The 13,701-nt window shown below is 38.6% G+C and overlaps 1 protein-coding gene across 2 annotated transcripts in view; it reads left to right on the top strand.

Moving 5' to 3' along the window:
- The window catches only part of LOC107567669 (alpha-N-acetylneuraminide alpha-2,8-sialyltransferase-like), a 16,535-nt gene extending 3,090 nt beyond the window's left edge, over positions 1–13,445 (top strand). Inside the window, exons 3-5 of one of the 2 annotated variants that reach the window (XM_016253380.1) lie at positions 4,980–5,089; positions 9,333–9,425; positions 11,136–13,445. In XM_016253380.1, the coding sequence (XP_016108866.1) occupies positions 4,980–5,089; positions 9,333–9,425; positions 11,136–11,625 (693 nt within the window). In that variant the 3' untranslated portion in view covers positions 11,626–13,445. The remainder of the gene's footprint in view (positions 1–4,979; positions 5,090–9,332; positions 9,426–11,135) is intronic. The other variant, XM_016253379.1, reaches the window with a different exon arrangement.
- Positions 13,446–13,701: the final 256 nt, after the last annotated feature.

The raw sequence follows: 13,701 nt of genomic DNA, 5'->3' as shown, positions 1-13,701 counted from the left end.
GTAGATATGTGGGGGCGTGTTAGAACGAGCCGTTTTAGGTAGGCGTGGTTGACTCTTAACTTTTATAAAGAATATCTCTTTGGATTTGAGACTTTAGTCTTTGCAACTTTACAGATCTTCTTTATGCACCAAGAGCTTGTAACACTCCAAAGAGAAAGGAAAAATTGAAATCGCATCATATGACCCCTTTAAACAGATAATACTTCCTTGTGTTGACTTCCTCTGTATCACTGTATTTTAACATTAATTCATGTTTGCTTTCATGCATTTCTGCTGTCATACATTATATACCAACATTCTGCCCACCCTTAGTTTCCATCATCACCTCTATGTAATTCCTGATACAATTTTTAATGCATGACAGAATGGTGTAAACCGTTCCAAATTCTTGTTCAAATTCAAGATTATATGCTCAACATGTACACACAAGTATGGTTAACTATAAATTCAGCAGAATAAAACCGTGATTTTTACGCTGAATCGTGAGCAAATATTGTTGGTTTCTTTCAGTATTACAGTATTAAATTAGTAGATATTTTGTTGTCCATTTAATTGTACACCGAATAAAAAAATTAAAGTTTGATCACTTAGTAAAGTAATAGCACATTTTAATGGTGTTTTAAATCTAATTGCATATTTTTCATATGTGAAGACCTTCATATATTCAAGTTACCTGAAATTACAGATAAATGTCTGGAATGGTTTTGCTATAAAAATGAATGTGGAATTGTTTGAAAGCAAAGCAGTTGGTCCTTTTTTTTTTCTTTCCACCCCCACACTCCTTGAGGCTCAGCACTCCGCCTTCTAAAAAAAAACAGGCATGGGAGAGACACCCGCATGGGCCTTGATTGTCCTGTACTGGGCACCATTCTGCCTTTCATTCGCAATGTTCCTCCTACACAGTCTCAGAGCCCACGCAGATGCACACACAAACACACAACGCATTATCCCACACACACTCACAAGCACACCAGCCTCACTCTAATGTAGTTACACTGTGATTTAGGACGTTTATTCAATAAGATCTATGGGCTATGTGGGCCATGTTACTATGGACACAATGTCTTTCTTCTTTTTTTTTTAATAAAAGGGATCAATGAATAATTTTATTGAATATTTAATGGGACATTTGTGCCCAGAGAAGCCATTAAAAAGATTTACATTTACACACGTAGTCTTAAAGGACATTCACTGTCAATCTCAGTATTATGTTTCAGCATACGTCAGACTTACTGTAATTGAATTTTACCATCTGCATGTAATGTTTACCATTACATTATGTATCACTGACACAGATAAGAGAGTGCTGATATGATCCTACTGGAGCTTCATTCTTCTGAGGGATTTTTGCATGACGTTTCACCGACTGGTATCCAAAAAATTAGTCAGTTAAAGTGCATTTACCTGTAATCAAAGGTGTACATCATTGCATTAACTAAAAACATCTTCCAGCAATGTTTGAGAATCACAAACCCTGAAACAAAAGATTAGGACATTTACAGGATGAAATTTTCAGTAGATTCATTTAGAGAGTGCTGATATATAGTATAAATGCACTGGGATGTTCTAGACCAGGGGTGTCAAACTCAATTCCTGGAGGGCTGGAGCCCTGCAGAGTTTTGTTTGCAACCCTGCTCCAACATACATACCATGTAGTTTTCAAATACCCTTACCAAAAAGTAGTATACTTCAAGTTTATTTTAGTAAGTATACTTAAGTATATTTTTAAGTATACTTTATGTAGTAAGTATACAAACAAGTATACTAGTAGTATACTTGTATGTGTACTATTTCAATACTCATTGGGACTAAATTGGCCCACTTTCTAGTATATAAAAGTATACTTTAAGTATAACAGTAGTAAACTTTGAGTACATAACTAGTTTACATCAAAATGTTTAGTTTGTACTGCAACTATACTAAAAGTGAACTTATAGATATACTGATAGTTTACTAATTAAATACTTGTAGTAGCATTTTTAGTACACTTTGAAGTATAGTCTCAGTAAACTACTAGTTTAGTAGTTTTATACTGCAAGTATACTCGTAAGTTTTCTTTAAGTGAACTTTACATCATACTTTAAGTATACTACTATGTCCCTATTTAGGTATTAATTTGTATATATTTTGTTACATGAATATCTGAACATACAAAACATCAAAAGAAAGAACAGGGTATCTGCTTGTAAACAAAAACATTTTATTCTAGCTTCATGCATTCTTTTTTTAAACACTTGAATGTGGATAAGTTTCATAAATAAAAAAATAAAGAAATAAACAACATTTTGAACAAAAAGCTGAAAAAAGACTATGAATTGGATTCAGAATGATAATCAAAATGTAGATGGAGTCGATCAACACCCCAAAGCTTGACAGTCATTATTACCTCTTCATTGGTCGACATTTTATTACATAATGTTACACAGTTTTGATACGGTTTTATGTCTGATGATCACGTTAGATTACATGTGGAAGCATCTGTTTTTTCAGTTTCTTCTTCACTTGTGTTTATTGGCAATTCTGTACAGAAGATGTGTACTAGCGCCCCCTACAGTATAACAATGAAAACACAGATTCTAGGAGCATAATTATAGCTAAAATATATTTAGACTTTTTCTAAGTATAAGTCAAGTATACTTAAATGTCATTTTAAGTATATTTCTGAGAAGTACATAAAGCCCATTTCTGAGAAGTACATAAAAAGTAGACTAAAAGTATACTTTCCTATTTTTAGTTTAAAAGAAGTATACTAATAGCACACTTGAACAAACTTCTTTTTCGTAAGGGTAAGCCTGAAGGACTTGATTAGTGGGATCAGTTGTGTTTAATTAGGGTTGAATCTAAACTCTGCAGGCATTTTCCCCCTGTGAATTATGCTTTAGCCTTCTATTTTGTTAGTGGAGAACAGACAATAAATTGATTGACTTGATGTTAACATTTATGGTGGTTTCACAATGTTGGTTCTTAATGTAGGAATGCCAGAATGACTGAAGAAAAGTTTAAGCATGATTATGTGCATTTCTCATCCATTTAATAACCCTTTGCAATGACAGCCCAAAGAAGCCAAAGTGCATTTGCTAGCACTTTGTTGCATTATTCATTCATAATTCATTGCCATATTAAATCAAAACTAATGTTCTTATAGAGAAAGTAACTGTAACTAAAAATAGTTGCATGACATAGATACCGATTTGAGATTACCTGGGAGAGAATGAATGTGTAGCTTCAGAGAAACCACATGGAAGAGAGGAAAGAGCCTATGCCTATGTTAGTCTGCTTTTAACATATTCCTTGTGACTAAATGGCCTTTTTGGGAAGGAACTGCCTTAGTGATTACTCTTTATCCCTACAAACTCCTTGCATATATAACGGTTTGTATAAAAGGAACCAAACTGTTGAGTAACTGTATGTTTGTGGTGAACATTGTCTAAGCTATTCTACTTTCAATGTGTCATCTCTCTTAAACCTATTGCTGACCACCGACCCACTGCCTCAAAATTTACCTCTCTGGCATGTGTGTTTGTGCTCTGTCAAAATGCCATATGCTTAGTAGTAATGTGTCATGTATGATGTGTGTGTCTGATCAAAATGTTTAAATTGTTTGTTTTAGTAACTAGTATGACATATTCAGTAAATGTTACCTACACTCTGAAGTAGAATCCATAGTATAGCTGCACATCTTTGACTACATATTTCTGTATTAACACAGCAAGTCAGTTGATTTACTGATATAAATCAGTAGACCCAAGCCATTTGTAGGGATCAAAATAGGGCCTTTCGCACCGCAGGAACCTTTCCATAGTACCAGAACTAATTGTGGAACTACCCACTTTTTGGCGTTTTCACACCGCCGGATCTGGGAGCGATTTTAGTACCGGACTGCCTTTTTCGAGAACCAAATTAGCTCCTACTCTGGAGCAGGGTCTAACCAGCACAACTGGTACTAACCGTGACGTAAGTAGACATTGATTGGCCAAACGCGTACAAAAACGCTGTGTAAACATACTGTAAACATTGTGTCAACTTATTTCGCAAGTATGGAGAACAGAGATAGATGGATGGACGCTGAAGTGCAGGCACTTGTAGCAAATGTAGCACTGCCAGTTGTCGTTGGAGATTTTTAGTCCTCCTTTCCGTTCTTTCAATCGCTTTATGTATACGTCGACTTTCCATGTCCATTATTGTGAAACCCGCGAGACACAACAAAAACACAGCTCCGATCACAGCGTCCTCGATCCTCTTGTTGTTAATGTTGTTTTTCTTTGTTTTCGTTGTTGAACGCCCCGCACAAATGACGATGCTGTCGACCGGTTCCTAGTGCACACTGTCGGTGCGAATGCAACCCTTTAAATGGTACTGGGAAATAGTTCGCGCAAAATCGTCCCAGTACTTTAGTACTGCACATTTAGTTCTGGAACTAAAGCGGTGCGAAAGGCCCTAATGTGATACAGACTATGGGGTAAGCCCTTCTGTCCTGGACCAGTAAAAAAAAGCCTCCTAGTCATACACCCAGAAAACCTTTGCAACCACTTAGCAATACACTAATAACCACTCAGTGCAGCTTAGCAACAGTGTATCAACTCCCTGCTAACTACCCACAACACTCTGGAAGCACAACAAATAAAAAAAAACAGCAACATAGTAATCTGCTTTTAATTTATAGGCTTTTTCTTTATTTGAATCTATAACTCCTATCGAAGGAAAATGTCTGATGATGAGTGTTTAGTTATGTATGTGTGCGGTGATATGAAATTGGTGGCCTGTAATGCAAATTAATTGCCAGGGGGTCTTACAAAGGGTCTTTTTATCAACTGTTCACCACTCTTTGAAGTGTATGAATATTGAAGTAACCTTGATTTGAATATGTATTCATCAAAAGAAACAAATGGAAATGGACTGTGTGTGTGTGTGTATGTGTGTGTGTGACTCTTTATTGCTTCGACCCATTTGTGTAACTCCCACTGTTTTTGTGTTGCTAGGATACACCATTGCAGCTTCCTCTGAAGAAGTGTTCGGTTGTGGGCAATGGAGGGGTCCTGAAACACAGTGGCTGTGGAAAAGAAATTGACCAAGCTGACTTTATCATGAGGTGAGAAGATGGTAATATTTGTTTGAGTGTCGTATCATATCAAAAATCATACAGAATTAGTTTTACATTTATATTTATTCATTTAGAAAACGCTTCGATCCAACAATATTTGCAGCACATAATGTCAAGTTTGAATATAAACATTAGTGCACAAACTAAAGCAGAGGTTTAATGCAGAAAGAGTTTGTTTATGGAAGTGGTTTAGAAAAGTGCTTGAAGAAAAGGTATGTCTTCAACTTTTTTGAAAGTAGTAATGGTCTCAGCTAATTGGATGAAGGCAGGCAGTTCGTCCCATCACAGTTGAGTGAAGGTGCCTCATTGTGAAGGAATGTTTTGTGTCCCTCATTCACTGACTATAAATTGCAGAAGGGAAGATTGAGGTAGGAGGCTCCATTTCCAGTTGTAGTCCTCAATGGTAGCATCAAATCCTTGAATTTTGAAGTAGGCAGCTACAGGAAGACAGTGAAGTTAAACCTAGATAAGTATGGTGTGGAACCTCTTTGGTTGACTGAAGAGCAGATGTCCTGCCAAGTTATGTATCATCTGCAGAGGCTTATATGTGCTGACTAGAAGGCTGGCCAATAGAGCAAGTGTTTAGACAAGGAGTTGTGCAGTGTACCCAGAAAAAAATAGTCTGGTTTTCCTGATATTAGAAAGCATTAACTTGCATGACCAGGCTTTTGTTGAGATGTTGGTACTGGTCGTCAAACACTACCACCAGGTTCCTTGTCCTGGTTGGTGTTAGTGTTGATGAATCCAATGGAACAGTGATGTGGTTTACGAGCTCTGGGGTTGCAAGGTTGAACTGGAGGTGACTTTCCTCTATCCAAGTTGAAATGACTGAAGGGCAAGCATAGATACAAGCTGAGACAGTGGGGTCATCTGATTGGAACAACTGGTAGTGCTGCATTTTAGTTCCACAGTTATAGGAAAAGCCATGTGCCTTTTTGATCAAGCATAGTGAGGTTGTGTATATCAAGAAAAGGGGAGGATCAAGCACTGAACCTTGAGGCACCCCAGTGATTAGCTCAAACACTCCTCCTCTCCAGAAAACCCGTGAGATAAGGCTGAAAACAGTGAAGTGCCATACCTTTGATGCCCAGGTCCGGATAGATGGAGTCAGTGAAAGATGGGAGAGAATCTGGTCTAAGGGATGGGAGAAGAGGGAAAGAACCGAGTAGAGGACTGCATACAGGCGGTGGTTGGTTGTGGGTATGTGGTGTAGAAAAGAGGTCACTGAATGTTGTTGGAAGATGTATTGGTACTAAGTGACCTTGACAGCAGAAACACAGAGAAGGAAGAGGATAGGAGAGATTGATACTTGCTCAGGTCAGCTGAGTCTTTTGACTTGGCCATATTCTTCTCAGTAGCTCAGAGCTTGATCCGATGGTCACAGAGAGATCAGTGAACCAGGGGTTAGATGATGTCATAAGTGCTAATCCAGGGGTGCCCAATCCTTCTCCTGGAGGGCAACTTTTCTTGCAGATCTCCAACCTGCTTAGAAGTTTTTAGTGATCCTGAAGACCTTGATTACCTGGTTGCTGGCCTGTGCTAACCTGTGATAGAGTAGAAATTCTCAAGGCAAGATGTTAATATGGAGCTGAAAGTATTAGTAGCATCACAATAAGACGTGGGACTTTTATTAAAGTTTTCACTTTATTAAGAAATAACAACATTAAAGGGTTAGTTCACCCAAAAAAAGGAAATTCTATTATTAATTACTCACCCTCATGTCGTTTCAAACCCGTAAGACCTTCGTTCATCTTCAGAACACAAATTAAGATATTTTTGATGGAATCTGAGAGCTCTCTGATCCTGCATAGACAGCAATACAACTGAAATGTTCCCAAGTCCAGAAACGTAGCAAGGAGATCTGTAAAATAATCAATGTGACATCAGGGGTTCAACAGTATTTTTACGAAGCTACAAGAATACTTTTTGTGCACAAAAGAAAAAAAAATGACTTTATTCAACAATTCGTCTCCTCCGCGTCACCCTGTAGAGCCATTTTGGATAGTATCCGCTGGACGTAAACAGCGTATGCTGTTCTGTGTCAGCTGCGTCACACGGATACGCTGTTTTCGTTCAGATCATATCACAACAACATAGGAAACAGATCCTGCGTGACGCAGCTGACACAGAACAGCATACGCTGTTTACGTCCAGCTGATATTCTCTAAAGCCTGGCTCACAGTACAGGAGTTTAAAATCCTAACCGATTATGAAATCTGGTTGCAGCACACACATAAGGAGAATCTTTGCAGATTATCTTCTCTCAAATCTTAAACATACACATACTACAAGATTTGAACATCATGGCGCATCACACACTACAAGATATTATTAAGATTATCATGCCAGAGGGAGCGCCTCACGTGATCGCCTCGTGACCAGGGGCGTGTCTACGTGGTGGCCAGGGGTGGCACCGGCCCCACCTGAAATCTGGCTGGCCACCCCAGGTGCCCCCCCTACCAAATATCTTGCGATAGGCTTGTTTTTAGTAAAGTTCTAACTGCATCTGACAGTGGTGGATCCTGTGTAGGCAGCTGCCTAGGGCCGCTTTCTTCTCTTCTTTAGTCTTCATTTTAAGCGGTTTCTATAGCGTAATCTTAATGACAAATGTCGAGAGCGCATGTTACGCGATCCATGTAGTAATGCGTGAGCAAGAATCTCACCGCAAGAGATGTCATTCCCGAAACTTTGCAACGTGTGTGTGGTCGAAAAACAAAGTTCTACATTTTAAATGGATTATTGCCTAGAAAGCTTGCAAAGAGCGCTCCTTTTTTAACCACTAAAACTGTCACTCTTAGTTCATCGTGATCTCACAAAGTTCTGTGCAATTCATATATTATTAACATCGTCGTGTAAACACTCTGTATGTTATAATGAAAGGATTCGATTGTGATCAGCACATAACAAAAACTGGTGTGTGTCGCAGCCATTAGGTAAACCAGCATACATTCATGAGGATGAAGAAAGTGTTTTAACTTGAGTAAAGCCCCCTGCCACCCCCGTACACGTTCAAAACTGAGGCGATTTCACTCCAGCGCTTCTCTTTCTCCTTACGGTTGTGATACGTTTTCAACACATTATACAGACAGTCGTAGCCTATTACTACAAAACATCAAGAAGCAGTTTCCTCCGTCTCCGCTATCCAATGGAGCCGTACAGCAGCTGTTTTGCAGTCGCGCATTGGCTATTGTGAAAGTACTGACGTAATCATATAGCCGTCATCATCCCGATTTCAATCCTAAATATCAAACATGTTTGATATGATCGGGGCAGCCCCGATTTGTGTGTGAGCAGATCGGGAGGTGCAAGATTCGATTGGTGAACGCTTCACATTACCAGATAATCCGCGCCGAACATCAGGACCGATTTTTGCTCTGATTCTCGGGAGGGGGAAACTGGGGCTAAATCGGGCTAAAAATCCTATAGTGTGAGCCAGGCTTAAAATGTCGCTACAGGGTGACCCGGAGGAGACAAATTGTTGAATAAAGTCGTTTTTTTTCCTTTTGCACACAAAAAGTATTCTCGTAGCTTCGTAATTGCGAATGAACCACTGATGTCACATGGATTATTTTACAGATCTCCTTGCTACGTCTCTGGACTTGGGAACATTTCAGTTATATTGCTGTCTATGCAGGGTCAGACAGCTCTCAGATTCCATCAAAAATATCTTAATTTGTGTTGAACGAAGGTCCTACAGGTTTGAAACAACATGAGGGTGAGTAATTAATGACAGAATTTTCATTTTTGGGTGAACTATCCCTTTAACAATATACAAAAGCTTTCTTTTGACATAGACTGAGAAACATCACTTCCAACAAAACTTTTTCTGCATTCTCTATCCCTCTCCTCTACCTCTAGATGTAACCTTCCTCCTTTGTCCAAAGAGTACACCACTGATGTTGGTACCAGAACACACCTGGTGAGCGCGAATCCTAGCATTATTGAAAAGAACTCCTTGCTACGTCTCTGGACTTGGGAACATTTCAGTTATATTGCTGTCTATGCAGGGTCAGACAGCTCTCAGATTCCATCAAAAATATCTTAATTTGTGTTGAACGAAGGTCCTACAGGTTTGAAACAACATGAGGGTGAGTAATTAATGACAGAATTTTCATTTTTGGGTGAACTATCCCTTTAACAATATACAAAAGCTTTCTTTTGACATAGACTGAGAAACATCACTTCCAACAAAACTTTTTCTGCATTCTCTATCCCTCTCCTCTACCTCTAGATGTAACCTTCCTCCTTTGTCCAAAGAGTACACCACTGATGTTGGTACCAGAACACACCTGGTGAGCGCGAATCCTAGCATTATTGAAAAGAAGTACGTGTCTTCTCCTTCTCTCTTAATTATGTTTTTGTCTTTTCTTAATTTGGGGGTTTATGGATTCATAATTTATTTAATTACAATACTAATATTTCAGTAGTGCATATCGATAACAATGGAAACAATGATTTAGATTTCAAAGCGGCACCTTTCTACTCGACCTGGAGATTACCGTAGGTTTCATAATAGATGCACATCATTATTTCTGTCTCAGCAAGCTTTGCTTTGGTGACAGCACTACTGAATAAAATCAAAACTGAAATTGTTCAATTGTAATTGTTAGCTTTTTTTATCACAATTATTTTAGTACTGACTTTGCACTGATACTTTTGACATCCCTAACACCTATTTGAAAGTTTGTTAACATGGGGATTCGCATGTAAATGTTAAACAACAAACACAACCAAGAAAACAGCTCAAATCATGTCGTTTCAGTAATACTTCGATATAGAATGTGCCGTTTATCATGTTTTTTTTAAATAATACACCATACTTTCACCCAAACTGAATAATTAAAAACAAGTTTAAATAGGTAAATCTTCTAAACATATTTTTGATTTTTCATTTCCTGACATACTTAAATTCTTGCTAACACACACTAGACATGCTTATCCTGTGTATTTGTAACATATCATATTTATTTTGCCAGTCAAAAGTGTGCTGTTACTTTAACTGAGTGTGCAGCAAAAATAGACTCGTGGTGAAACCATCGCTTCCGTGCTGCTCATGCGACGCTCCTACTTGACGCTCACGCGTTGCTCTTGCTCCAGTGGTGAATGCACTCATTTATTATCATGCATGCCGAAAATAATATGCGCTGCTCATGCTTGCGGTGTGAAACCGGTCTATCTTTTTAGTCAAGAGACAAATGTCTGATAAATTACATTGTTGTTTTGACTCTGTATTTTTTATTTATATATGTTCTTCTGCAAAACTGTGGTACTTCAATAAAGTAATGCTTTTTCTCATTCTACTGTACCATGGTTTCTGTTACAACTTTTCTATGTCTTGTTCATCTTAGCTTACAATTACATTGCAAGTGTTCATAAAGCTCTTCTATATGTGAAACAGCCTTAGCTATTTGTGGTTTCTGGGGTAGTTAGTTGCATGCGGCAATGGCAGGAAAACAGAGACAGAATGGTTAGAAAAGGACACACCGTTCTCCAAACAGCTGACTACGTTTTTAGGGATGAATATTGACCTTTCTTCATGGATTAGCATGTTTACTCCTTGCATTAGCTGGCAGGAGATCTCCAAAGTGCTTTGTTAGTGCCAGGGTCAGTACCAGGTCTTTTTATACATTATTATATTATTGATATTATTAAAAACAGCATATTAATATGCTTGTGTTGTAATATGAGTGTTCCTAAAGGCATATGCATTCAGAAACAAGCTTAAGCTCAGACACTTTATTTATTATAACTTGACTATTCACACAGTGCCAAGGAAATAACAAGATGTTTAACGAGATACAGTATAAATAAAGAGCTAAAGTTAACCAGTAATACAGTTAGTTAGATTTCAGTTAGGGGTCAGTTCAATCATTTATTCATCCATTGTGGGCACAGTATCTTTAAATGAAATAATTTGGTTACATAAAAATCGTTTTTTATGCATATTTTGAAACATTTTTTACTTAAAGAAAACATCACTCCAAATTGACATTAAATGGAAAATTTGTTTATCATTCCTTTTTTTCCCTATCAGCTTTCAGAACCTACTATGGTCCCGCAAATCCTTCGTAGAAAGTATGAAGGCATTTGGTTCCAGCTATATCTACATACCAGCGTTCTCCATGAAGCCTGGCACTGACCCCTCCCTGCGGGTATACCACACCCTTGCAGACTCCGCCTCCAACCAGACCGTCCTGTTTGCCAACCCGGACTTCCTTAAAAACGTTGGTCGATTCTGGAAGAACCATGGCGTCCATGGCAAACGGCTGTCCACAGGGCTGTTCCTGGTGAGCCTTGCCCTTGGCTTGTGTGAAGAGGTAACCACTTACGGTTTCTGGCCGTTTTCGGTGGGGCTGGATGAGCGACCGGTTAGCCACCACTATTATGACAACATTCTCCCATCCTCAAGATTTCACACCATGCCTGAGGAGTTCCTGCAACTCTGGCACTTGCACAAGAGTGGCACGCTGCGTATGCGGGTTGGTTATTGTGCAAAAGAAGGGCAGAGGAAGAGGGAAAAATAAGTGGAAGTGTTGCCAGGGGCAACTCCATATATCCCCACAGGAACAGGATGGCCAGGATGGCGATTAGCATGTGAATACTGTGGGCTGTGAAATGTTGCCCCACCCCCAAAGCTGGGCCTTTTTTTGGTGTCTATATGCTTGAACCTCAACTGCTACCAACACACCCCACCCTCTTGTTACCAAGGGACTGTTGTAAAGACTTGCATGTGTACCCATCCTCATGTATGCACTCACTGGAAGCTTGTTGTGTCCGTCTGTAGAAGTGCCGGGTTGATGAGGGGCTCAGGTGTCATGTGACCTATTTAAACTGCATCCCCCAGCAGTTGGACCCTTGAATCTAAGGACTATTTGTTCACTTAATATAAAGACAGATTGGGGGAGGGGCTGCTTCAAACAATGTCTTAAGAACGTTAAATGGGAACTCAGAAATTGGGAGCAATGCTTTGATCGTTTGGCATTTTTTGTTTTGTTTTGTCTTGAACACTTTAGAGTTTTGAGGAAATGGAATAAGGAATAATGTGGAAATCTTTCTTGCAGTGTTCACATATATACAAATCAGTGTAAAACTACAGGTTTAGCCTGGAAAAGGGAAGGCATTGAATGTACAGCCACATTTTAAACACCCGTTTCAAAAATTTGAGACTTCAAATGAGCTTCAAAATGACGGCTGCAGTTCATGTATTATTGTGAATATATTTCTAGTTTTATTTATTTTTAACATTGTGAAGTAGGACATTTACTGAGAACCACCTTGTCAGTCTAGATCAGTCATGAAACTCATTTCTTACATGACCATAGTGTTTTGTCAAGTTTGGAGTGGGAAGTCATGGGTTGAGAGACCACATCCAGTTGGAAGACTTCCACAAAACGGATGGAGGCCAAAATTCTGTAGAAGAGTGAGTGATTTGTTTGTGTGCCAATGTAAAAAGTGCGATTGAGTTCATGGTGACACCTGAGGCGGCATCTTTTATTATTTGTGTATGTGTTTGAATTCAGTCATTTGATGTTATGCAGTGGTGTAATAAGCCCTCGTCACATGGTCGAAAGGGCACCAATCATACGATAAATGTTTTTTTGCCTGGTAAGGTGCTGGACACCTAGTCCGGTATGTGTAAATAATCAATCACCAGTTTCGTTATGGTTTCCACAAGAATCATGGGTTCTCTGAATGTAATGGTAGCCATTTTGGTAGTCTGCCCAGTAACTTGATTCCTTGACTTGTTTAGTTTTTTTTGTTAAACAGGGAATTAGGTTTAAATTTGTAGGTGCTAGCTGTAACACATGCACACCAGCTTAGTCTTGATATATCATCAGTGTAATAGGTATGACTGGTAGGAGAATGCACTATTATGTTGATATAAAGCCAGAAACCTCAGTATTTATAGGGTTAGTTCACCCAAAAATGACAATTGTCATCAACTACTTACCCCATGTCATCCCAAATAAGAATTTCTTTCATCTTCTAAACACAAATTAAAATATTTTTAATGAAACCGGAGAGTTTTGAGCTCCATTGAAAGCCTACATTTTCATGCTTCAAAAAACAAAAAGATATAAGACATTGTAAAAGCAATCAAGCGGTTTAATCCAAGCCTCATGAAGAGGCATAAAGATTGAAGTTATACATAAAGATCGATCAACGCACACGTGTGCATGTGAGCATCTCAAATATGGTAAATGGAAGCCCAACTGTTCTTTTCTTGATGCCCAAGAACAAACCTCATTGGTTTTCATTTGCACTTTCTGAAACGTCAAAGTTTTGGTGGAATGGACTTTCAATGGAGGGACAGAAATCTCTCAGATTTGTCTTGTGGGTTTGGAATGACATGAGGGTGAGTAAATGACGACAGAATGTTAATTTTTAGATGAACTATCCCTTTAATGGGAGAACAGAGTTGCCTTTAAATGTGTCTGCCATTTAAAGCAGGTGTGTTAGCATTCAGGTAGCTAGCTATAAGACAGCTTGACTAATTTGCTTTGCGAGATTCTTTTAAAACTGTTGTTCCAATTCTACATTCGGTTTACACTTTTATTTCCACTACATGAAAGAAAAAACTGAATGTAGCATAATATTAC

The sequence above is a fragment of the Sinocyclocheilus grahami genome, unplaced genomic scaffold, assembly GCF_001515645.1.
Source record: "Sinocyclocheilus grahami isolate Dianchi unplaced genomic scaffold, SAMN03320097.WGS_v1.1 scaffold1178.1, whole genome shotgun sequence".
Classification (NCBI taxonomy): Eukaryota; Metazoa; Chordata; class Actinopteri; order Cypriniformes; family Cyprinidae; genus Sinocyclocheilus; species Sinocyclocheilus grahami.
Note: the sequence above shows the minus strand (reverse complement) of the source record. Positions and strands in the feature narration are given on the sequence as shown.